We start from the raw sequence: 27,590 nt of genomic DNA on the forward strand, positions 1-27,590 counted from the left end.
GTTCCTGGGTGCAAACATTCTTTAGTTATTGAGTGAAAATAGGTTTTTGACCTTGACCTTTGTCCTACTGATCTCAAAATCAATAGAGGTCATCTTCTAATCATGATAAACTGCAATACCAAGTATGAAGTCATATACTGGTCATGACCAACTTGTGTACCAATTATGAAATTCCTGGGTCCAAAGGATCTTCAGTTATTGAGCAGAAATCATTTTTTACTTCAAGGTCTTGCGACCAAGACCGTTTGATCTCAAAATCATTATGTATCATCTACTTGTCATGACCAACCTGCAAACCAAGTAAGAAGTTACTGGGTATTAGCGCTCTTAACTTGAGAGCAATCAAAGTGTGATGTACACACTGACTGACTTACTGAAGGACAGAGCAAAAACAGAATGTCTCCCTCATTCATTGGGGTAGATGTAACCACAGAGAGGAATGAAACAATAGAGAGGTCTTCATTTTCGATCATTTATTTTTCAAGTCTGACAAACAAATTTCATGTAAAGCACTAACACACATGATTATCATCTAGAATTATTTTATTAAGACATTTAAAATCATTAGCCAAAGCAAGTCACTTAAAATCACACATAAACAGAACAATCTATATATTCATTTACATATATTTACTTGAATACAAACATATGCATCTGCATTTCACATAATCAAATAATGTTTCAACATGAACTTAAATGCCCCTTAATGTGATATTAACGTGTGAGAATTGTGAGTGCCAATGAGCCACAATCTCCCCATGTCGGACAGGTTTTATGTTCTGGACAGTTTGTTCAAGACATATCACATAATTCTCTCCAGCATAGTCTGTAATACCACCTTCGTTACAACAGTTGCACTTCAATTTTTCTGGTGAAAAACTAGTTCATGTCTTTGTTATTGTTAATTGTCATTTTGACTTGGCAACCACATGTTAATCTGTTGATATTTAAAGTAATCTACAACCAGCAGAGATTCCATCATTTCAAGGTCACACTTTTTCCAGGGCTTTTTCCAGAAGTTGGTTTAAGCGTTTCACCATAGACCTCGGATCATCCAGCAGGCCTGCTGTTACCATGGCATTGTCATACAGCTGAAATAAGAAGTTATGGATAAAGTTCACCCTTCAGCGCTTGTAAACAAGTTTGGCCGACACTGCCCATTACCGCATGTATACGCATCGACTACTGGATGTAAATTTATATCACATATATCAGAAATAAAAAAATGTTAATAACCGTATGCTTTAATTTTTGCATACAAGACATGTTAGTTAATAATGTCCTAATTATAATGTATCAACATGTTGAAATTAAATTTGTTTGTTATAAGTTTAGTCCTGAGTTCACTGAAATAAAATTGGAAGGTTGGCATGGACCTCATGGAAATCACCTGTCTGGGATTTCATTGGTGACAGGTTATTACACACTTAATTTAAGTTGAGTAACCAACATCAGTATGTAAGTTTCAAATCCACAAAAACATTGATTTTTTGTAGTAATTTAAATTTTCTGTCTGTATTTTAGAATTTAACATGTTATAAAAAGATTTTCCGATTTATTATCAAGTACAATGTAGCTACCGGTATATTCTTAGGTAAACATTTCAGCAACTATATTATGTATTTAAACCCTGTTGAGAGACTTTTATAAATGTGATACGTGCATTTTAAATGAAAACATGTTCAGTCTGTTAAATTCCAGACTGAGCATCTTTTCATTTAAGTGTTTTAACCTGCATAAACATCAAGAGAGAGAACAAGAAATTAACATACACTATGGCATAGTAAAGGTATCGGATTTCACTATTTTTTCAATAACCTTACCAGAAAAATCAGAATATAATTAATTATCAATGATATTTGGCTACATAATGGCCACTATAAATTAACAAGTATTCTGGTTACCTACGTAGGAAGGAATGTATTGAATAACGTCATCTTGACCTTCATCAAGACATCTCATGATATCATGGTCAACTTTCAGGGTAAATTAATAAACCAAGATAATACTGCTTACTAAAATTTTCACACTTATATAAGCCTAATCTGTTGTTTTACTGGCTCACTGAATAATTGCCTATATACACCTATATATACACAAGTGCTTAATATTATATTTACATTGAGCTTAACTTTAAGGAAGAAAAACAGACATATCTATATGACACACATCTCATCTTTGGAAATAAATATATTCAAACAAATCAGCAAATGGTTCTACTTGATCGTATCTAGAGTGAGAATTTAGGCAGAGATTTTCTATTACAGGAACTGTAGGTACAATATTTTACAAGTTATCATGCTGATACAGTGGGTCACATGGGCAGGCGCGTCGGGGACTTGAATGAGTCCGTATCTCGGAGATAAAGCTATCTGCCAGTGTACACCAGTTTGAACAGTAATCAGCTGACTGACTTTGTATTGTACCCACTTTATCATTACTACATCCTTCATGATTTAAATCTTATATAAATAAGAGCATTGCTTAATACATTGTATAATTCTAATTGTGCATGTGATCGGTTTCAATAAAAGTAAAAAATACTGATATATGAATGAAAAATATTTTGCAACAATCTCAGATCCATTTATCATCATGTCCCTATTTATGACCTTAAATTACATGAAATGTGTTAGTATCCTAATGTCCCTATTTATGACACAAGTTTTTTTTAAAAGTGGGCCAAATTGGAAATATTTCAGAAAGCTTTTTCTTGTTTTGTTATATTTATATTCAACAACAGAAAACAAACTGTTTCACAACAAACTACACAAGCAATGGTAAAATTCTTCATAAATCACAACTTCAATTAATTTAAAATTTGAACAAAAAAGTGACCACAAGATTCTTTCTCTGCACCCAATTGCAAATCAAATTCTTCAAGTAGTTTCTGAGTTATACTTCAGCCAAACTTTGTTTGAAGAAAATCAGAGTACAAGGGGAGATAACTTAAAACTGAGAAATTGCCCGCGAGTTAAATTTTAACAATACTACATTGCTGTCTATTTAAGGAATGAATTGCGGGGTTGATGTCATTATCGGGGTATGAACGCAATTGGGTTGGTCAATGTGTGTGGAGTCCGAAGGACTCCACGCGTACTTTGACCAACCCAATTGCGATAATGACATCAACCCCGCAATTCATTCCTTATATTTACACCAATAGTTCATTATTTCATTCAAGAATTGTTAAAAAAGTACTTCATTTCATTTAAGAAAACCTTTCAGTAATCCGTTCTTACCCATTCTGTAAATAGAACGACCCGACTATAACCGGAAACATTTTTTTCAAATGACGTCACAATAACGCGGGAAAAGATCAACCACTTGAAATCACTTTAAAACGTAAAATTGAAACACTTCTGGTACCAATATATTTAAAATATAAAAAACTAACACTTATAAAAATGTTGATCTATATTTTAAGGGACCTGCAGACACAATACAACCAATAACAAGATCAATAGCGTTCATGTATACTGTTATGCAATGAATTACGATCCGAACATATCCGAAGATGTTGCATTCATCGATTGATGAACGCAATTGCCGAAAGGCAGTTCATTTAAGGAATGGAAGTTGAGGTGTAAATATTAATGCATAAAGTTCTACTCATGATTTTTCAATTAGTTTCTGAGCTATGCTTCAGTCAAACTTTGTTTGATCAATGGGATATAACTATGCAAGAAAATGGCCATTATCATTGCTATCTATTAAATTAAGTAAATCCCTTCCAGTTATGGGTTTCCAATTATTTCGACAAACCTTTTTGAAATTAATTCCAAGTACACGGGGAGATATCTCTGCAACAATGGGACTAACAGTTCACATTGCCAGCTAAAAATAATAAAAGTAACTAGTAAGTGCTTGACAACTATTGTATAAAAATGAACATGGGCAGATTATCTTGCAACCAAGTGCTGCAAAGGTATTTTTCTTGCAAGGTACACATCTACCGTATCTATTTTCTAGGTTTCAAGTACTTTTCAAGTTCTGCTGGGGACAAATTTGGTTGAAGCAAAATAATGATAAAAACTGTTAGTCTTCCTTTATCATAGAGATTTGAAATACATATATCCTATCACTTTCTTTGATAAAAGAATCTATGATGTGTTTTTGGTCCTGATTGAACAATTTTCATACATATTAAATAACCTATAATTATTATATACTTCTTCAATGCACTTTTTTAAGTGTTTTGAAAAACATAAAACTACTGAATTATTCAAACTCTGTAGAATTGACAAGTTGTTACCAACTATTTTAAGTCAACAATGATATCAAATAACTGCAAGTTATGATGTCAGTAGAAAAACAAGTGTTTTGGTAAAATGTACAACAACTGTTTATTTACGGTCAAATTTGATAATTTTTAGTAATAATTAAAATAACAAGAGCCCCAACTGTCACAAAATATGCATGTCCTAGTTTGGTGACAAGTGGCTGTACATACAGCTAATTTAAACGTGGACACTGTTAAGACAGTTTTTGCCAATTCAAAGGTCATAACTCTGGAGTGACTGAGGTGACATGGCTTGTTATCAAACTTGACCAATATATTATAACCAAATTTGGTGAGATTAGAAAAAGCTTCTAAAGTAATTGATCAGACAGGACTATTTTCAGCAATTTATATAAATAAAAGACAATTACTCCTGAGTGACTCAAGTGATGTGCTGGTTAACAAACTTGTCCAAGATATTATTCCCATACACATTCTGACCTAATTTGGTGAAATTGGACGAAGGCTTCAAAAGTTATTGATCGGATAAAATCATTTTTTAGGTAATTTTTATGATTAAAGGGTGATTACTCTCAAAAGACTAAAGCCATATGGCTGGTTATCAAACTTGTTTGAGATATTATGCAATACACATTCTGACCGAATCTGGTGATTTTTCAACAAAGGATTCTAAATTTCAGGTTATTTCTTTAATTAATGGGCAATAACTCTTGAGAGACTAAAAAGTGAAATGACTGGTTATCAAACTTGTTAGAGATATTATATCTATACAAGTTCTGACCAAGTTTGGTGATGATTGGACAAAGGTTTCTAAAGTTATTGATCGAAAGACTGATTTGAGGTAATTTCTATAATTAAAAGAGTGATACTCTCAATGACTAGAGCAATATGGCTTGTTATCGGATTTGTTTCGAGACATTATACCAAAACAGGTTCTGACCAAATTTAGTAATGATCGGACAAAGGCTTCAAAAGTTATTGATTGGACAAGACCAATTTGAAGTAATTTCTACTATTAATCGTGCATAACTCTCACGTGAGTAGAGTGATGGATGGTTATTGAATTTGTCTGAGATATATGCCAATACACAATCTGACAATTTTTGGTGGTGATTGGACAAGGTCTTTAAGTTATTGAGGACAAGACCATTTTTATGTAATTTCTATAATTTAATAATAAAGAACAAAATTCCAAAGGTCTATATACAGGAATGATTATGCTGGATCTTCAAAAGGCGTTCGATACCGTAGATCACAAAATTCTATGTCAGAAGTTAAAAGAAATTGGTGTGGATTCAATTGAGTGGTTTCAATCATATTTATCTGGACGTAAACAAGTTGTCAATGTAAATAATACAACGTCTGAATTCATGAACATCTCTTGTGGCGTTCCTCAAGGAAGCATACTTGGACCGTTGCTGTTTTTATGCTATGTCAATGATATGAGTATAAGCATAAGTGAAAAATGTAAATTAATATTATATGCAGATGATAGTGCTATCCTTTTCTCACACAAAGATCCGTCTGTTATTAGTAATGTACTCGGCAAGGAACTTGAAAACTGTAGTAAGTGGTTAGTTGACAACAAACTGTCTTTGCATCTTGGAAAAACAGAATGTATTTTATTTGGGTCTAAAAGAAAACTAACAAAAGTTGATAGCTTTAATGTAAACTGCAATGGCCATATCATAAAGCCTAAACAATATGTTAAATATCTTGGAAATATACTGGACAATGATCTCAGTGCTGCATCTATTGTTAACAATATCGTCAGTAAAGTTAATTCTAGGCTAAAATTTTTATATAGACAAAATCGTTTTTTAGATATGAATCTAAGAAGATTGTTATGTAACTCCTTAATACAATGCCATTTTGACTATGCATCGACATCTTGGTACAGTGGTATATCTAAACAATTCAAGAACAGATTACAGGTCACTCAGAACAAAGTTGTCAGATTTATTTATGGCTATGATTGTAGAACTTCCCTGAAAGTCTTGGCTTTCAGTGATATTGGATGGCTTAATATAGAAAATAGGATAAAGCAACTACGACTAAACCATGTACATAAAATCTTTAATAGCAAATGCCCATCATACTTACATGAACATTTTACTTTAGTCTCATCCACACATTCTTACAACAGTAGACATAGTGCTGGAAATTTTAAAGTGCCACAGGCTGACAGTTTTATATTAAATACTTTCTTTTATCAAGCAATCCAGGACTGGAACAGTCTTCCAATAAAGTTAAAAGAATTGAAAAATAAGAATACTTTTAAAAAAGAAGTGAAATCACATCTCATTGTTGGTATGAAATGTGCAGAAATGGAAGATTTCCTATTTTATTAATTGTTATTCATTTAATCTTGCATATCAGTCCAAAGATTTTTGTCATATTATGCTAAAGTGTCATATGGTTTTAACAGTCGGTTGCATTATAACTGTAAAAGTTCGATATCAAACATTTAATCATTCTTTAACTGGTCAAGAGTACATGCATGTTATTTTTGTATAAGTAAACCTAATTTAAACAGCTTACAACTGAGATCTTGGCAAATAATTATATTTGTCATAAGGACCCCATTGGAAATAAGTTGAATAACTTTAATGGGTTATCCTGTGTTATATATTTGTCACATTGAATTAAATCTTTGTTAACGCACGTATGCATCCAAAGCATTCTAATGATGTTGTGCTTTAGTATAGATATCATCACTAATACTTTGTTTATCAGTCTGTGTTATAACTTTATGAGATATTTGGTTTGTTACAATGACATATATATGCACGAATAAATCTATCTATCTAAGGGCAATAACTCTCAAGTGACTATAGTGATATGGCTGGTTATCAGACTAGTCCAAGATATTCATCCTTGGCAACCCAGCGTTTCATAACCTATAAGATACCCTGGGCAAATCAGCTGTAAAAATCTCGTACTCATGAATAATTTATAAGGTTTAATCCAGCCGTTTGATTGGTCGCATGAGACATAGCTCATGCGGTGCGGAAATGGCCGAGAAGTTACAGATGTAATCTCGGTTCGAAATAATCCAATGAGATCACAGCTTACAAATCGTTTTAGTCAGGATATTGTTAAATATGGGGATAGCTCTTCACACAGGAGATTCTTTCCTTTTTGTATTTTTTGGTTATTTCATTGGTCGGAAAATGCTTATGAATATTCAAGATTTACAAAGTTTCCCTAACTAATTTGCCCAGGGTATCATATAGGCTATTATACGCTGGGGTGCCGAGGATGAAGATATAATGCTATTATTAATATTTATATTCTATAAATCTTTTAATTTTCATTTACTTTTTTCAAAAATTATAATATAAACAAATTTTTATTTTGACAAATGAGATATTTGTTTATATCTGCTGAATCATGTTTAAACTGGTCCTAAATGTTGTTGAGAAATCAAAATCATAAGTGACACCAGAACAAAGAACCTACATGCCCCTCCACCAGCTTGGTCACATAGTTAATTTAAATATATTTCATTCACCTGTGTTTATATACGTAACAGCACTGCAGACTTTACACACACAATTTCAAGAGATTACACATCAAATTTTCTTTTAAAAAAAGTTACAAGGTATACCTGTTCTGCAAGTAACTTTGCCAGATATTGATCTTCTGACTGGAGAGTATTCAATTTCTTTATTAATGGATGACTGAAAAAAAGAAGATGAAAAGATAATCTAATTTCCTGTTCAGAGAAAACTAGGTAGGTCTGTAACACAAACATATATACATGAACATACTTGTAAACAAAATGTTAGAAGTAATTTGCTGAATGAATGTTTAAACAAGAGCTGTCACAGTATGTGACAAATGCCCCCGAATGTGACATTGACCTATGAACAAGGTCAGTACATGAAAAGTTAAAGATCAAACAAATACATATGGCAAGTTATTTTAAATTGCCTCTGAACATAAAAAAATACCACCCATACTTGACAACCTACATTCTTATGTCCTTATATGCAGCATTCCATTGTGAATAAACACTAAGTGTGACCTTGACCTAAGAGGTAGGGACACGGTTCTTGCACCCGACACGTCATCTTGGTATGTCAAACACATGTGGCAAGTAATTTTATTATCTGTCTATACAAGGGAAAGTTACAGCCCAGACACGACAACCTATACTCTATGTCGTTATATGCAGCAATCCATTGTGAATAAACACTAAGTGTGACCTTGACCTAAGAAATAGGGACACGGGTCTTGCACGCGACACGTCGTCTTGGTATGCCGAACACATGTGTCAAGTTATTTTAAAATCTGTCCATACAAGGGAAAGTTACAGCCCGGACACGAGTTATTGAGCCGGACACACGGACGGACGGAAGGACGGACGGACGGTGCAATTTTAATATGCCCACCTTCGGGGGCATAAAAATAAACAGATAGCAAAATTTTAAACATATGAAACTAGTTCTGTAAATGCTCCAGTAAATGTCTGTTTTCTATTCCAACTGAAGATTTTTTTTTCACACTTCAAACGTTTTATATAACAAAAACGTTATTTCAGAATGCAATAAAACCAGGTTCTCAATGATTGACAGAAGAACTTCAGCCTTCCCTGTAAGATTCAGTTTCAAACATTTTTTTTTTATATTTTTAGTAACAATGACCTTGACCTTGACCCTAGGTGCCCCAAACACAATCCCATAAAATGTCACCATAAACTTTTCCTATTGTTTGGTCACAATATCTCAACTAAAACTAAAGTTATTAAGCAATAACCATTGATTTCTATATTTAGTAACAGTGACCTTGACCTTGACCCTTGTGGCTGAAACCTCAAACCCATTAAAGGTCTCCATGAACTTTCCTTATATACCATGGTCACTATATTTCAAACCTTACTAAAATTAATTGATACCATAGTTGACCCTCCTGCTGTCCACCTAAACAACAAGATTGATCATTCTAATGACCAGTTTTCACTTTGTGAAAACCTGGTTAAAATATAAAAATCTGCCTGCCAAAAGCAATAAAAAAGTTAAAATAAATAAAACAAGAGCACCGCGGAGTGGGTGCCAACGCTCGTCTGTAATTCCAAGTCGAAAAGGGGGGATAACTCAATATTAATTAAAGGCAAAATTATATGACCTGCTATAAACATGCATAGTGTTAATAGGAACACGTGTAGCAAGTTTAATGTGAAAATGTTGAACGGTTTTTGAGTTATGAGGTAAGGTTAAAGTTTTTGGACGACGACGACGACGCAGACGCAGACGCAGACGCAGACGACGCCGACGACGCCAAGGCTATCACAATAACTCGACTTTTTTTCTTCGAAAAACAGACGAGCTAAATAGTCAATAAAGGGCCATAATTTGTACTTAGGGTTAATTTAGAGTTATATAACCTGATTTGTGTAATGGCTACTGTGTGGAGTATGGAGGCCATTGAAGGAACATTATATGAGATATGAGATAAAAACCAAAGTTGCCCCCAAACCTTAACAGAACTTTTGAGTCAATTAAGTGGCATAATTTGTATTTAGGATAATATCGAGTTATGTTACCTAATAGTGTGATGGCAATAAACAACAGTGTGAAGTAGTGTGTCGATTGAATGCAGGGTATTGAAGTAATTACATAAAATCCCAACTTGCCCTACAACTTTAACCAGACAAGATGTGCCCTAAAACTTAAAATTTAAGTTCTTAAGTCAACCAGGGGCCATAATTTTTACACCGGCACATACCATGGGTTGATTTCTAGGGTGGGTTGTAGGAGCCTGAACCTCTCCTCTTGGGACTTGTCTGCGAACGTGGTGCGTAGGAAATGTCGGGCTGACCCCATCTCCTGGACACTGATCACACATGGGTGACTTGACAACCGGTTTGTTATCTGGGTAAATATATTAATACACACTTGTTTTGTTTTTTAATCCTTTAATGCAGTTTACAAGTCCTTTCAAACACCTGTCTCAAGCACATGTTCATACTGTGTTAACATTATAACAAAATTCAAATGTCTGTCTTACGAAAATCGTACCAAGGCAAATATTAAGGACTATACCTCTAATATATAAGAACAAAAATAAACCACATGGAAACTTAAAAATATGAAGAATAAAAGAAAACAAGAGATGTTTGTCAAACATTATGCCCCCTGAGCGCCAAGTTGCCAGAAATATTTGGACAATTGAATGAAATATGCATGGACTGAAATGACAGCTGATTTGTCATTGGATGCATATGAGGCAGGTCATCTACTTATGATAACTTAAGAAGGCAAATAAATGCCCAACTAAAATAGTAACATAAAAGAAAATCATTTCTATACAAACATTTATACATCAATCCCAATCATCTGTGCATGCATTAAAAAAATATGGACAATCAGAAAACCTTTTTTCAGCTTACAGTCACACTGACCTTGACCTTTGACCCACTGACCTCAAAATCAATAGGGTTCATCTGCTGGTCATGACCAATAAGCCTACCTAGTATGAGGTCCCTGGGTCAAAGCGTTCTCAAGTTATTGATCGGAAACCGTTTTTCATGTTAAGGTGACACTGACCTTGACCTTTGACCCACTGACCTCAAAATCAATAGGGTTCATCTGCTGGTCATGACCAATACACCTACCAAGTATGAGGTCCCTGGGTCAAAGCGTTCTCAAGTTATTGATCGGAAACCGTTTTTCATGTAAAGGTCACACTAACCTTGACCTTTGACCCACTGACCTCAAAATCAATAGGGTTCATCTGCTGGTCATGACCAATAAGCCTACCTAGTATGAGGTCCCTGGGTCAAAGCGTTCTCAAGTTATTGATCGGAAACCGTTTTTCATGTTAAGGTCACACTGACCTTGACCTTTGACCTCAAAATCAATAGGGTTCATCTGCTGGTCATGACCAATACACCTACCAAGTATGAGGTCCCTGGGTCAAAGCGTTCTCAAGTTATTGATCGGAAACCGTTTTTCATGTAAAGGTCACACTGACCTTGACCTTTGACCCACTGACCTCAAAATCAATAGGGTTCATCTGCTGGTCATGACCAATAAGCCTACCTAGTATGAGGTCCCTGGGTCAAAGCGTTCTCAAGTTATTGATCGGAAACCGTTTTTCATGTTAAGGTCACACTGACCTTGACCTTTGACCCACTGACCTCAAAATCAATAGGGTTCATCTGCTGGTCATGACCAATACACCTACCAAGTATGAGGTTCCTGGGTCAAAGCGTTCTCAAGTTATTGATCGGAAACCGTTTTTCATGTAAAGGTCACACTGACCTTGACCTTTGACCCACTGACCTCAAAATCAATAGGGTTCATCTGCTGGTGATGACCAATACACATACAAAGTATGAGGTCCCTCGGTCAAAGCGTTCTCAAGTTATTGATCGGAAACCATTTGGTATTCCGACCGACCGACCGACCGACAGACAGACAGACCGACCGACCGACCGACCGACCGACATGTGCAAAACAATATACCCCACTTTTTTCAAAAGGGGGCATAAATATCAAAATTATACCATTTAAAAGAATTTTGTGTACATCAAAAAAGACAAACAACACGATTTGTGCCCTACCTTGACTTTATGGACCCTGTTTGTTAAGGTTGATTTTAACCAGTTCATGAGTGTGTCTGCATCAGCTTGGGAAAGACTCGTAGTATCTGAAATATGAACATTCATGTGTACTGAATAAAGCAGACAATTCAATCATCTCTGACTAAAAGGTTAGTTTTGATCAAGGTAGCAATTGTTATTTTTTGTTTTTAAAACACTTTAACAATATATTCATAAATTATCTATGAAAGCTTAGAGGCAATCATGTCATAATCACCTTGTTTAACAAGAATCTTACATAGTCAAGAGTAATTTCTAACTATTTCCTAGACAGACTACATAACACACCTTTTTCATCAACAGTATTCGAGTCTCCTACGTTATCAACAAGGTCATTCTCGACACCACTGAGGGTTTTTCTGTCAAACTGTCCGAGGTTCATCAGAACGAGCTCATCATAAGACTCATACAGGAAAAGGACTTCTGCATCCTTCTTGTGCATTGCTTCCATGTATGGGGATGTTTCTGCTATCTCACGACTGACAATTTAAACAAAATTATAATCTTATAAACCTTCATCACTTTAACATTTATATTACATTCTGGGAGTACCTTATTTCCTCAACTATAAGGCAATGATCCCCTTATAAGATGACCCCCTAACTTTGCCCATAAAATCTGGTACTTTTTGTTTCGACTCGTTTATAAGACAGGGTCAATTTTAAGCAAATCTAAAATCCTTTAATTCCTCCAAATGTGTGAAATGTTCAAGGTCAACAGAAATTATTCACTTTCACGGTAAATTTGTTGTTTTGCTTGAAGAAAATGGCGGTCAACTGTGAGCTCTCTATTTGGAGGTAGGTTAATAATTAGTGCATGGTCCCACGTTTAATGTTGCAAGACAGGACGTTAGATAAAAAACAAAGATTTTGTGAGTGTGTATTGAAATTTTGCAAGTCAGCAAGCCACTCGCAACAATGTGCAGGTGCATAATATAGTTAGATTCTAACCCTGATATCTCACCTTGGAGCAGCAAGGTAGTAGATGTTCCGTTTCCCAGCCTTCATGCGGGAACAGTAATCCTCCAGACTGGTTCTCTCTCCTGCCGGCAGCTTTGATGACTCAAACCTCAACAACCGCGATATGTTCTCCTACAATAGAATTATTTGTTGAACTTAACACATTATTTGACCTTATTATTAGCCTTAAAATTGATCTCATTTGAACTTCAACCTGTATACCAATTCATTTTAGACAGACCGTCATGTAAGTTTATAGCTTGTATTGATAAATAAGAAAACACTTCCTGTTTATCAATTTCAAGTCTTAGAATGAACTCTAGCCAGTTCTTTTTTGGATTAGGCCAACAACTGATGTGTAAGATCACTTGACCCCAATTTTGTTCATAACATATAATGAGACAAACATGACTGTTTATTTGTGGGTGGTTACCCTGGTTTCCTGTTCGGGTGAGGTGACAATGCCCTCCCTGAAGAAGAGCCCGTAATCCTCATAGAACTGGTCATATCTGACTGGGTCCTTCTTGGCCTGGTCCTGGAAAAATTTGATTAACCGGTTTGTGAGAACCTGCTGCAGCTTCCTGAAAAAAGAAAATACTAAGATTGAGTCAGGGGATGAGCTCTCAATATTCATCATCAACAACCAAACAACTTGCCATGCAACTGTTAAATATTTAAAATGTTTAGTTTAACATCCACTACATATAACATGTCAGAACTTGTGTCTAACATGTAATAATCCAAAATATTAAATAAATTGAGTAAATCTGTAATAGTTACAATAGTTACTTATATTCTTACTACCCACCTTATGAGGGAGCTGTCCTGCAGCAACTCTCGACTAAGATTCAGCGGAATGTCCTCACTGTCCACAACACCTGCCAACATAGATATAAATACGTATAAAGCATATTTGTTGAACTCAGGTGTAAAAAAATTAAAAATAAATCATCCAGCAATATTTTCATGTGTGGTGCAGCCAAGAGTGAAAATAAAATTTTCTGTTACCATCAGTGGAATGAATTTTGACCTCACACTTAATTTGAACAAATGATATGTTTCTTTTAAGCTTAAATTTAAGAAAAATGTCAGTTTAAATTGGTAAATTGGAATCGTCTTGATGCATTGTTCGTTTTGTTGAAAATAACAGCAATAAAAATAAGATGAGATTTCACTGAAAAACAAAAGAAAAGACTACCTCAGAAATATTTCATACCATCTATCTAATTTAGTCAATACTTTATTTAACTGATTTTTAACATCTTAAATTGCACATTCCTGCGATAAACAGGTCACCTATATTATAACAGCAAAAAAGCATTTTGGAGAAATTAACTTGCTATTTCTTTTAATAGAATTGAAAAAAGCCTTTCATTTAACAAGAAGATTTTTTTTACAAAATTGCCACATTATTTTATTTGCTTAAGGAACAAGTTATGCAGTATGCTGTACCTTTGACAAATCGCAGCCACTTGGGTAAGATCATGTTAGTTCTGGCCATAATCATGACCTTACGACTGTACAGCTGTAAACTTGAGTCTGTCTCTCGACTCATGTCAAACAATGCTGAAATAAGGAGTTGTAACAATGGTATAATAATTTAATACACTTAAAAGACAAAGAGCATGAATTTGTTTTAAACTTGTGCTATCATAGAATATAGTAAATATCCCTGCACGCCCGACAGGCCCATTCTCGGCTACAGCTTTAAATAGAACATTAATACAGGCCTGTTGTCAGTTACAGCTTCAGCACTAGGACAGGCCCATACTTGGCTAAAGCTTCAGATAGAGCGTAAAGACAGGCCTGTACTCATCTACAGCTTCAGACAGAGCATAATGACCCGCCTGAACTCATCTATAGCTACAGATAGAGCATTAAGACATGCCTGAACTCAACTATAGCTACAGATGGAGCATTAAGACAGGCGTTTACTTGTCTACAGCTTCTGATAGAGCATTATGACCCGCCTGAACTCGTCTATAGCTACAGATAGAGCATTATGACAGGCATGAACTCGTCTAAAGCTACAGATAGAGCATTAAGACATGCCTAAACTCATCTATAGCTACAGATGGAGCATTAAGACATGCCTGAACTCATCTATAGCTACAGATGGAGCATTAAGACAGGCGTTTACTTGTCTACAGCTTCTGATAGAGCATTGTGACCCGCCTGAACTCTTCTATAGCTACAGATAGAGCATTATGACAGGCATGAACTCATCTATAGCTACAGATGGAGCATTAAGACAGGCGTTTACTTGTCTACAGCTTCTGATAGAGCATTGTGACCCGCCTGAACTCTTCTATAGCTACAGATGGAGCATTAAGACATGCCTGAACTCATCTATAGCTACAGATGGAGCATTAAGACAGGCGTTTACTTGTCTACAGCTTCTGATAGAGCATTGTGACCCGCCTGAACTCGTCTATAGCTACAGATAGAGCATTATGACAGGCATGAACTCGTCTAAAGCTACAGATAGAGCATTAAGACATGCCTAAACTCGTCTAAAGCTACAGATAGAGAATTAAGACATGCCTGAACTCATCTATAGCTACAGATGGAGCATTAAGACAGGCGTTTACTTGTCTACAGCTTCTGATAGAGCATTGTGACCCGCCTGAACTCTTCTATAGCTACAGATAGAGCATTATGACAGGCCTGAACTCGTCTATAGCTACAGATAGAGCATAAAAACACGCCTATACTCATCTACAGCTTCATATAGAGCATTATGACAGGCCCAAATTTGGCTACAGCTTCAAATATAGCATTATGACAGGCCGGAACTTGGCTACAGCTTCAGATAGAGCATTATGACAGGCCTGAACTTGGCTACAGCTTCTGATAGAGCATTATGACAGGCCTGAACTTGGCTACAGCTTCAGATAGAGCATTATGATAGGCCTGAACTTGGTTACAGCTTCTGATAGAGCATTATGATAGGCTGGAACTTGGCTACAGCTTCAGATAGAGCATTATGACACGTCTGAACTTGGTTACAGCTTCTGATAGAGCATTATGATAGGCTGGAACTTGGCTACAGCTTCAGATAGAGCATTATGACACGCCTGTACTTGGCTTCAGCATTAGATAGAGTATTAAGACAGGCCTGTACTTGACTACTGATTGAGATAGAGCATTATAACAGGCCCATACTTGGCTACAGCTTCAGATAGAGCATTAAGACACAATGTACTTGGCTACAGCTTCAGATAGAGCATTAAGACACGATGTACTTGGCTACAGCTTCAGAGAGAGCATTAAGACACGATGTACTTGGCTACAGCTTCAAATGGAGCATTAAGACACAATGTACTTGGCTACAACTTCAGATGGAGCATTAACACAGAATGTACTTGGCTACAGCTTCAGATAGAGCATTAAGACAGGATGTACTTGGCTACAACTTCAGATAGAGCATTAAGACATGATGTACTTGGCTACAGCTTCAGAAAGAGCATTAAGACACGATGTACTTGGCTACAGCTTCAGATGGAGCATTAACACAGAATGTACTTGGCTACAACTTCAGATAGAGCATTAAGACAGGATGTACTTGGCTACAACTTCAGATGGAGCATTAAGACACAATGTACTTGGCTACAGCTTTAGATAGAGCATTAAGACACGATGTACTTGGCTACAGCTTCAGATGGAGCATTAACACAGGATGTACTTGGCTACAACTTCAGATAGAGCATTAACACAGGATGTACTTGGCTACAACTTTAGATAGAGCATTAAGACAGAATGTACTTGGCTACAGCTTTAGATAGAGCATTTAGACATGATGTACTTGGCTACAGCTTCAGATGGAGCATTAACACAGGATGTACTTGGCTACAACTTTAGATGGAGCATTAAGACACAATGTACTTGGCTACAACTTCAGATGGAGCATTAACACAGAATGTACTTGGCTACAGCTTCAGATAGAGCATTAAGACAGGATGTACTTGGCTACAACTTCAGATAGAGCATTAAGACATGATGTACTTGGCTACAGCTTCAGAAAGAGCATTAAGACACGATGTACTTGGCTACAGCTTCAAATGGAGCATTAAGACACAATGTACTTGGCTACAACTTCAGATGGAGCATTAACACAGGATGTACTTGGCTACAACTTCAGATAGAGCATTTAGACATGATGTACTTGGCTACAGCTTCAGAAAGAGCATTAAGACACGATGTACTTGGCTACAGCTTCAGATGGAGCATTAACACAGAATGTACTTGGCTACAACTTCAGATACAGCATTAAGACAGGATGTACTTGGCTACAACTTCAGATGGAGCATTAAGACACGATGTACTTGACTACAGCTTTAGACAGAGCATTAAGACACGATGTACTTGGCTACAGCTTCAGATGGAGCATTAACACAGAATGTACTTGGCTACAACTTCAGATAGAGCATTAAGACAGGATGTACTTGGCTACAACTTCAGATGGAGCATTAAGACACAATGTACTTGGCTACAGCTTTAGATAGAGCATTAAGACACGATGTACTTGGCTACAGCTTTAGATAGAGCATTAAGACACGATGTTCTTGGCTACAGCTTCAGATAGAGCATTAAGACACGATGTACTTGGCTACAGCTTCAGATAGAGCATTAAGACACGATGTACTTGGCTACAGCTTCAGAAAGAGCATTTAGACACACCCATACTTGGCTTCAGATATTAGATAGAGCATTAAGACAGGCCTGTTCTTGGCTACTGATTGAGATAGAGCATTAAGGCAGGTCCGTACTTGGCTTGTACTCTGGTACATAGAATAGGGCTCGAATGTTGAGTGGGGCGTCTGTCTTGTAGTGTATGCTGTAACGAGGCTTGTCGTACACGTTGGCGATGAAGCGGTAGAATTCCTCATGCATGTCCTCGGTCACCTCCTTTGGCTCCATCATCCACAGAGCCTGCAAGTACAGGTGTAAGACAAAAGTTTTAATGTTTGCTTCATAAACCAATACAAGCTATAAGTGATAAACCAGGGCAGTATAAAAATGGAAAAGGGATGACTTTAATTTGGGACAATAGGATTGACATTTTTAAATGCTTGATGCTAGAATTTTTCTTTACAAAGCAAAATATAGACAGGTTGAAGAAATTTGTGGATACTGTCTATCTTGATCTGGTATGGCAGTTGTCCTGTAACATTCAGTGTTTTCTAGTTTCTCAGACTGATTTACAGTAATTTACTAGATCAGACAGATTATAGTTATGTGATTATCTTCAAACAGTATTTTAAAGGCTGCATCATACCTGTACAACATTGACTTTCTTCCCATTCAGGAAGATGGGCAGGCCCACAAAGTTGCTGTACTTGGTTATCACATCTACAAGAAAAGATACACAGATATTTCTTGTCAATATGCAGAATGGTAAATACTGTGATTAAGATGCTTTTTATTTCTGATGACCTGTAAATCGTCAGGTTTGATGTGTAAACACATATCTGTCGAGACAGATGCAACTTTATTCACCTAATAAGACCTTAAAACAGGTTGTCCGAAAAGAGTCCTATTCACATATTCCTTTTATTATATACTGTGTTTAATCAATTCCAAGTTTTAAAGCACTGTTTGTAGTATAATCCAAAATATTTACATTAGTCCTCCGTATAGATAAAAATGATAATCATATTAAATAACACGCAGGGAATTATGGCATTGATGTTTATTTCAATATTGCGCTCCAAATTGGATAGTTGTGATGTCATTTAACCAACGATATATGACATTACAAAAATCAGATATTTTTTTATTTAAATGTATGTTGTTGGTTACATTTCTTTCAGAAGAAAAATCTGAATTGCAAACGATACTGCAATTTTTTTTATCATGAAAATTATTTAAAAAGTAAGTATCAGTATTGATCACATTCTTTCTTGAGTGTTTGCAGTATGAACACAGTAGGTTGTTGGTTAATCATAGAATAAACAAGAGGGCCATGATGGCCCTTAACCCTTTAGCTCATGTATACGAGATAGGCCGACATAGCTCATTACCAGATGTATACGCATTTGGCCGACCGTATCCATTACTGGATGTAAACGCATGGCCAGCATATTTCAATAGGGTCATTTCAATATTTCAATTTTGCATCTTTCTTTTTGTAAACAATATCCCGGATGTTTATAAAATTAAAGTTTAACCTTTTGTGTATTGATTTTCCCTTGAAAATATCGTCTGCTAAATTGAGAAGGTGTTTATACTCCCAATCGCAGGTGTGAAATCCCATTGTGACGTAATAAGACCACGAGCTAAGTACTGTATGGAATTTCCCCCAAATTCATTGATGCGTAAATCATTAAATATATTACGTCAGTTCAGTTTACCATTAAAATCAATTGAGATTATATTTACTTAAAGGTAATATTTTGTTTACAAACAAAAGAAACAATTAGTAAATGAGAAAATGATGGGTAAATTTTCTGTGAAGCTTATATAATGTCCATCATAGTTTTGGCTGTAAAATAGGTCATGTGCAAGCGTTTTGTTTGATCTAGATCTTTTTATTCATACCGGAAAATCATTTATCGGCTTTCTTTTTTTGTAAACAATTTTATGAGGGAGTAATAAAGTTAAACAGACACCTTGGACTGGATCTCTCAGCTGGATGACACCGGATATTCCTGACATATTTCTGTGTATTAATACACAAGAACATAAATTGTCGGCTTTTTAATCCAGATGGGTCTTTTTTATGATAGGGGTAATAAAAATTAGATCGATCCCAGCATTTTATTACCCTTTGATTTAATGCAATTATGACATTTCAAAGAAATGTTACAAATCCATCTTGAAAATACATTCACAGCTGAAATAAAATAATTTAATATTTCATCATTGACATCATTTATTAGATAATTTAATTATCTATAAAAAATGAATTCACATAAAAAAGATTTGGACACAATTATTTGGAGTAACATTGATTTTAAGGTCATACTGCTGTATTCATTTTCTCATTTTCAAATATCCAGAAAAGTACCTATGCAGATAAGGACTGCTTATCAGTAAGATGGCTATTGACTGGGAGGTGTAATCTGGCCACTTGTCTATGTGCTAAAGGGTTAATCACTCACCTGAGTAAAAGAGTTTAACCTTTATAATCAATATAGCTTGATATTTGTTCTCAAAGTTGTATATATGATCCAAATTTCAAAAATGTAGCTTCAAAAATAAGTTGTCATAAAGGTACAATAAAGGTAATCCACAGCATTGATATTTGTTTTCAGAGGACATGTTCTAAGGAATTGTTGATGGACGGACAGACTGACTGACGGACGGATGGACAGACGACGGACAAAGTCCGATCTCAATAGCTCACCTTGAGCACTTTGTGCTCTGGTGAGCTTATAAACAAAAACGTGCAAAAGGCAGCATCCAAAACACAGTACTGGTATGAAACTGTTTCAGGAAACAACTCTAGCGTGATAAGGATATTGGTAGGCATACAAGAAAATGACTTCTTCAACAAAATTTATAAATCATATTCTGTTTTATAAAATAAACATACATCCTGTCAGTGCAGTGGATGCAAGGTACAGTTTTTATCGAATTTAAAATCATGATCTTATAATGACATCAAGCATGAATAAAATTAAACTTGTGATAAAAAGTATGACGCTTACGTTTATATATACTTTAAGTGACAGTAACAGATAACAAAGGCTTATAGGTAGCGCACCTTTAACGTAACTCTCGACGCAGTACTCGCTGCTCTCCCCTCGCAGGTGAATCACGATCTTTGTTCCCCGCTGAACGCCCTCCGCCTCACTCAGATCATACGTCCCTGTACTGACAGGCATGTTCAAACATTGAAAACACAAGCAATGTAAAACAGTAACAAACTGACTGATAACAAAATTTGCAGTACCTTTACAGCCACATGTAAGAGCCCTATAAATCTAATGCGAGTGAACAAAGATGCAACAGTCTTTTGTTAAACAAACTTTATAAACATCAAAAATAATCTGATCTAAGCACACTGAAATACATGTATTACCCATCAGAGGTCCACTTGTAAGCCTTTGAGCCGGGCTCCATACACTTGCTGTAGACATCCACCTTAGTGCCCACCATGAACGAAGAGTAGAAGCCAACGCCAAACTGACCAATGATGTTCTTTCCGGCGTCAGATGAGTTTTCAACGGTGTCCAGGAACGCCTTCAAATATACCAGCAATCAGCATTATTGCTTGTAAAATTTAGCAAGGAAAGATTAAGTTACAAACACAATTTTTTGCAGTTTCAGACACATTAGATTTGGTGTTTGAATATGAAATATTGTTTGAAATGAATAATTACCTTCTCTATTATTTGTTGACAGTTTACTGGTAACAATATCAGATGAGACAAACATCTTATTACGAAAAAAGAATCGTTACTTACATAATAAACGTTTCAACATAACTCAACCAAGATTACAGATTTAAAGTGTAATATACAGTTTTTACAGTTTAAAAAAAATTGTTTGATACCTTAGATCCGGACCGTGCTATTGTGCCGAGGTTTTCTAACAGTTCCTCCTTTTTCATACCAATGCCAGTATCCTAAAACAAAAACAGTTCATTAAGCATGTCTTCATTACATGTTCCATAAATTATAGTAATAATTACGTGATATGATATAAAGGCAGCAATCTTTCCATATTAGGAGCCTGTTATTTTTATAAACACTGAAACATAAAAACTTGGTTCCTTGCTGAACTCCCTCCGCCTCACTCAAATCATACGTCCCTGTAAGAACAGGCATGTTCAATCTTGGATTACCGATTTGACTATTAACATAATCAGAATAACTGCACGCATATAAATGACAACCACGATTAATCACATATCCATATGCATTTATTTTCACTATACACAAAAAAGTTCCAGCAAAAAGTACATTTTTTAATTAATTTTGTTTAACTGAGGGGGGTTAAAAAGCATCTACCATAGCTGCTTGTGTAAGATAGGTTCATTCAAACCCTCGTGCAAGGTGTTTTGCGGAAACTCCGTAAACCTTGTTTCTGCAAAACACCTATGCTCGGGTTGGGATGAACTTACACTCTACGCCATGGAAGATTCAATACATTAAGATGCTGAGATAGTGTCTTATGAACGTTTACATGCAAAACCATATCTAGAATTCATAAGTTAAATAAAAAGGGCCATTATTTGCATCATATGCAAAATAGTGTTATAAAACGGGATTACTTAAGTACTGTCCAGGTCAGATGGTTGAAACCCTTGTATACAGTTTCAATGCAATATATATATGTTAAGTAGGTCAGATGAATGGAAACTTATGTGTAAAGTTTTAATGCAATACATTTGGTGAAATATTAACTTATAGCTCTCCTTATTCTTCAAATAGTCAAGCTAAAATTTGGTGCTTGACTAAAAATTGGTGAAAGTCAATCAATTAGTTTGTTGAAGATCTTGAAAATCCAAGATATGAATTAAACCTGTATGGTGAATGTTTTCTTGTTCTCGTCAGTCTTTATGTGAATCTCTAGGGGCAGGTCCCGGTCTTCTATGTTCTCATCGTTCAGCTGGAAGTAACGCAGCTTCTCTAGCGCATCACTCGAGTTGGATATCAGCTCCCGTATAAACACCTGCAGCAAATGACACAGGTAACCTCAACAAAACTAAACAAATCACACTGCTATTGTTAAATGCTACAATTCATTAAGACCATTTGTCCATACAATAACAATGATTCTATTCATCAATAGTAAGAACAAAACACAAGACTATACCGTAATTGCTCAAATCAAACCTCTTTTTCACTGTAGAGAGACCGGGCCACAATGTCAAGAAGTTTCCTGGTTTCAGCTTGGAACTCATGGTTCTCTGATGGACCTGTTCAAAAAGGACAAACACATAACACATGTTCTGCCAAATATAATAATTTGGTTATATAGAGAGTCTGAGACATTAAATAAAAAAAACTCCCTATATAATTAATATCATAAAAAATAACTTAATTACATATAATTCTTCTTTTAAACATTAGTTCTTACATGTATCATTGTTCTTGAGAACTTAACAAAAATTGAATACGCTCATCAATTCTTTTCTCATTATGTAACCTGCCTTTGGCCCTTTCTGTGTCTTTGATAAGAGTGTGGTACTCGTCTTCTGCAGCATCGTCCTCTGCTGCACTGTTGTCGGTGGACATCAGACGGAACTGTTGCCATGGTGTCAACTTGGGCAGTGAGAACAGGGGCACCTTTCCATGCAAATCTTGAAAACAGAATGACAGAAAGGTTTAATCTTCAACACTTAAGGCCAGGGCGTGTCACTAACTCTTTTAGGATCACCTCTGCCAAATATTGGTGACCCGTAAAAATTACAGGGTGTCCTGCAAAATAAAACAAACAAAAAAACACAATATATATTTTTGGACACATAATTTATTGTTTTAAAATTAATTAAGAATCAATCTTTTATCTTTTTGTAACCTTTCCTCATTTAGCTATTTTTTCTATTGGAGAAATGGCTCTGAAGCACCGCTTATGAATATCGTAACATCACGAAAAACTAATCACTTTAATGACATTATTCACAATGCAAAAATGTGTGGCAGATTTCTCGATCATACTAAAATTAGAACTGGTCTGTTATTTTGTTTCGACTTTATTTAAAATAATGTCAGTATTCATTGTTAATTTATAAATTTAAGGGCTGCCAATTACATGTATCATAAACATCTGATAACCACAGCAATACAATCAGAAAGCTGTGTCTAAAGTACAGAGCCGTATCGTTTATCTCCCTCGCCAACCATGTAGATAATGTACAGCAGTCACACAAGATCAACACATAGTTTATACACAGCATAGACGACATATAGCTGTTAAGATGTCCAGAGAAATATGTTGTAGAAGGTTCTTTAAGGGTATTGTATTAACTTGGAGGCATATGGCACAGTGAGATCAGTTGGGCTGCGTCATCTTAGAACCATACAGGCAGTATGGGCACAAGTCCAGTTTCCTCAGACATGTGAACCTTTAGCAATGACAGAGAGGTAGATTAAGGTCTCAAAAGCGGTAGAATTTCTAATTCCTATAATTTTCAGTCAAAAACAATGATGGAAACAATGCAAACAAAAACTTGATATTTGTTACTATTTTTAGATTTTCGGAAAATACGCATAAAATACGTCATGGTTAAGAGACTTGTCATATGTTAGTGTTTTTGATTGAAAAAACAGACAGAATATTACCTCTGACTTGTAAAATCAAGTCGATTGCAGAATTGTTTATGTCAATTTTCCCGCCAAAATGTCGTAAAATTTTATACACTGTAGCAGATAATTAACAACACCTTGGAAATGTTGTTTTCTTTAATGTGTTGATAGTTTTATAATGTCTTTGATACATGTATTTACAAAAATGCTGATTAGTAGGATGCCAATTAACAAAGAATGCTGATTAGTGGTCTTTTGTACCGTACTGGTAACTTAGCAACAATCTAGGCTGAAGTGTGTAGTGATTTGACAAGGTGTTTATTGCACCATGTTCATTATTTAAAGTGACAGATTAATGTGGTATTTTAGCATGGTTGATACAATTTTGAGGTTTTTACAAAGAAATTTCAGGCCAACTGGATATAATTTTGAGGTTTTTTAAAAGCAGGGTTCTCAATATGTTTCAGTTGAACCGTCTCAAATTGTAAAGTAACCGACCAGCTTCTACTTCAAATTCTATTAGTTTTCCAAATTTGAACTGGCCCAATTGCCATTTGAACCATCCATTTTGGCCGGCAGCCGGTTCTTACTGAGAACACTGAAAAGCTCAAAATATCGGTAGATTTCGACAGGAAAGCGGTATGGCGTTAGAAGGGTTTCAAAAGCGTTATATTTTACCTACCGCCGCTCGAGTTCACATGTATGGTTTCCTGATAACAAGAGATTCTGCTTACAAGAAAATGACTGGCGTTCACTGGTATATCAAAAACGTGGATAACAGTTGACAAGTGTAAGCAGGACTGGTGCAGTGCCACAGACCATCGCCCAGTTATGAGAGAAGATAGTTTTAAGAGTGGGGTTATCTACCCCAGAATTATGTACAATGTCAGTCTTCCCGAAATGTGCCGGTCTGCCGGACATGTCCGGCAAATTTTGTACAGGTCCGGCAGGTCTTCCGAAATTGACGGTCCGGATGACAGACATATTTTTGAGTCGACTAAATAGCGAAAGGGTACCTGAAAACAAAATGTCTCTAAAAACTTTCGCTGATTATTTGCCTTTGCAGTAGTTAGTCGATCTCATACTGATATTGACGTCACATAACATCGCCAAAAGTCGGCCATTTCCGATTACGATTCATCAGTAACGGCATTTTATTACATCTGTTTTGATTGACTGTTGCAACAAGGTACAATAAAAATCGTCGGCACTCAATATACTTCGTCTGCAGTCAAAATGGCGGCGGTTGGTGGAATAACCGAACAACCGAAAAACCAGAAAGCGCCTTAATGGCGGCAGTGTTTAAATATTATTTGCGATACCAAGTGTGTTTATTTTAATTAAATGACATGTCCATGTAGTGTTTATATGTTGTTGCTTTTTGTGAATTAAATCAGGAAAGCATTAAAAACAGTTGAGCTTCATTTTTTTTACTCTGTATGTATACTAAGTAATGACATATATGTTTGGACAGGCAAATATTTTTCGGACAGGCAAAAACTTTTTTACAATTTTGGAAAGACTGCAATATTATGTAACATCTACAGTACACTCAACGAGTTAGACCCACTTTCCGTTTTCCTCCACGGATTTTCGCTATCGTGGCCAACGCAATGAATTTATCGTCTGTCCGCGTTCCTCGGAGTTGGAATTTAAGACCCTCGGAGGGTGATCGGTCGGCCGAAGAATGACAAACGCGGCGTTCCTCGGAAGGGGTAACCTCCGCGAAACTCTGCGGACATTTGATAAGAATCTACGCTAAAGTTATTTTTTTATTAAAAATTTCCATTGATAATCACGGCTTCAGTAAATTTCTATTATTCTTTTTCCTCTGCCCGTTTTACATGAAGTTAGCTTACCACAAGAATGCAGTCGTATTTCACTATTTGCACATGCATCTTATAAACGTATATTTTACTAATGACTGAATACATTGATAAACACATTTCAGCCGAAAAAGGCTAGGTTACTTATTACACATTTCGGAAAATCAGGAGGTCAAACATGCGTTCAAAGTTCACAGCGCATGGTTGAAGCCTTGCCTCGTTTTCTGTGGAAAAATCCGTTAAACGTCATAGCTATTTTTAACCACCAAAAATAAAAAGTATATTCTATATAATGTATTGATCACGCGCGTGACGTCAGAGGTCATGGTTCAGAATCGTGTAAAATGTCGGCTGTTTTATGATGCAAAAAAATAAAATAAAAATTAGTGGCAATTTATCAATGATTCAATGTTTACTATAAACAAGTCAAGACAATATTCAATTGGCGTTTTCGGACACAAAACAAATTAAACGCTGGTAAGAATCTTGTACGATTAATAATGTACATAAGCATAAAAAATAACTTCTAAACAAGAGTGATTTCTTGCTTATCTGATTAGACACGGAGTTCCACCGAGGGGTCATAAAATCGGACGATTTTCAACGCTATCGTTCATGTTAAACTCGGCGGAAAACCAGCCACTCGGAGGGATTTAAGCGAGGGCAACAGTTATACCCTCGGAGGAAGTCCGCGATCATCGACTTTATCCCTCGGAGTGAGCGAGGAAAGTGGGTCTAACTCGTTGAGTGTACTGTATGTAATAACACTGTCAAGCTTTGATCAACAGGCAGGGTGGTCATACACAGTATTAGCACAATAAACTATTTGTATCATTGACATCATCATATTGCAACATTGACTTTAGACACACCAACAAATTATTGCTGATATTGTGTTAATTTTGTGTTTGTTATGAAATAGAATAAATAATATCATGTTATGTCTATTAGCTATATTAATTGAAAATTTCATCATGATCAGACTAATAATGACGCAGATACGATACCATTTATACATGCACACTTTTAAGATTTGTTAATTAAGTGAATATTAAGTTATAAGAATATTAATTATTATCTAAGCCTATAATGACAAGGTCAATGCATATAGCACCAATATTAAGCAAGGTTAATCAGCTTTGGATACAGACTTACCGCTTTCAACATGTCCAGAAAATCGTTTACCATTGGTTACGAGGCATGACAATGCTCTGGATTCATTTCTGATCCGAAAATTCCGATAAACATTGAATTTTTTTATCAAAACACATTTGCGCATGGAGGCTGCCATCTTGAATAGACTGGTTTAGAAATAAAGCGTCCACTGGCAATGATCGTAACAAACACAGAAAGTATAGCTGTGCTACTGGCTCACAAGGTAATAAACTGATTAAATTTACTTGCTAATGTAAACATTTGCATGCTTATTTTCATGAGGTCTAATGCACTTTATGTTAAATTTTTGAATACCAAAGAAAAATAATAATTTCGGACAAGATTGACCTTTATTCGGATACATTTTGTTTTCTCTATTTGTTGAACCATTAAACAGCTAAAGGAGTCAATACAATATTTTATTATTGTCAGGCGGTCTGATTTATCCGAAGACTTATGGATTCCGGCGGTTCCACGGGATCTTGACAGGGGACACCTACCCCCACAAACAAAAATGTTACTAACAGAAAAAAAGTGAACTGGTTGATTCTGCAGCGCGTTCAGTAAAGATGTTTGCGGCGAACGTTCGCTATTTGGTTT

The 27,590-nt window shown here is 35.7% G+C and overlaps 2 protein-coding genes across 2 annotated transcripts in view; one reads left to right on the plus strand and one right to left on the minus strand.

The window, feature by feature from the left end:
- Positions 1 to 458: 458 nt before the first annotated feature.
- LOC128229112 (heat shock protein 75 kDa, mitochondrial-like) lies at positions 459 to 27,127 on the minus strand. Its single transcript, XM_052940800.1, has 18 exons — positions 26,991 to 27,127; positions 22,914 to 23,063; positions 22,597 to 22,679; positions 22,283 to 22,432; positions 21,312 to 21,383; positions 20,838 to 20,998; positions 20,520 to 20,629; positions 18,090 to 18,163; positions 17,581 to 17,743; positions 14,264 to 14,377; positions 13,620 to 13,689; positions 13,245 to 13,392; positions 12,816 to 12,943; positions 12,141 to 12,331; positions 11,814 to 11,899; positions 9,974 to 10,119; positions 7,854 to 7,926; positions 459 to 1,091 (listed from the first exon to the last, which is right to left on the minus strand). Exons 1-18 carry the CDS (start codon positions 27,124 to 27,126, stop codon positions 990 to 992), a joined length of 2,157 nt encoding a protein of 718 aa, XP_052796760.1. The 5' UTR covers position 27,127; the 3' UTR covers positions 459 to 989.
- The window catches only part of LOC128229111 (uncharacterized), a 30,472-nt gene continuing 30,008 nt past the window's right edge, over positions 27,127 to 27,590 (plus strand). The window contains exon 1 of the mRNA XM_052940791.1: positions 27,127 to 27,213. The gene's annotated coding sequence lies outside the window, so the exon portion shown is untranslated. The remainder of the gene's footprint in view (positions 27,214 to 27,590) is intronic.

Source organism: Mya arenaria, chromosome 3 (assembly GCF_026914265.1).
Source record: "Mya arenaria isolate MELC-2E11 chromosome 3, ASM2691426v1".
NCBI lineage: Eukaryota > Metazoa > Mollusca > Bivalvia > Myida > Myidae > Mya > Mya arenaria.

Coding starts and splice junctions, on each gene's coding strand:
- LOC128229112 (XM_052940800.1), bottom strand. CDS start 27,126: ATGGCAGCCTCCATGCGCAAATGTGTTTTGATAAAAAAATTCAATGTT. Junction 23,064..26,990: donor TTCTGGACATGTTGAAAGCG/GTAAGTCTGTAT, acceptor TCTGTTTTCAAG/ATTTGCATGGAAAGGTGCCC. Junction 13,690..14,263: donor GTGGCTGCGATTTGTCAAAG/GTACAGCATACT, acceptor CTATGTTGGCAG/GTGTTGTGGACAGTGAGGAC.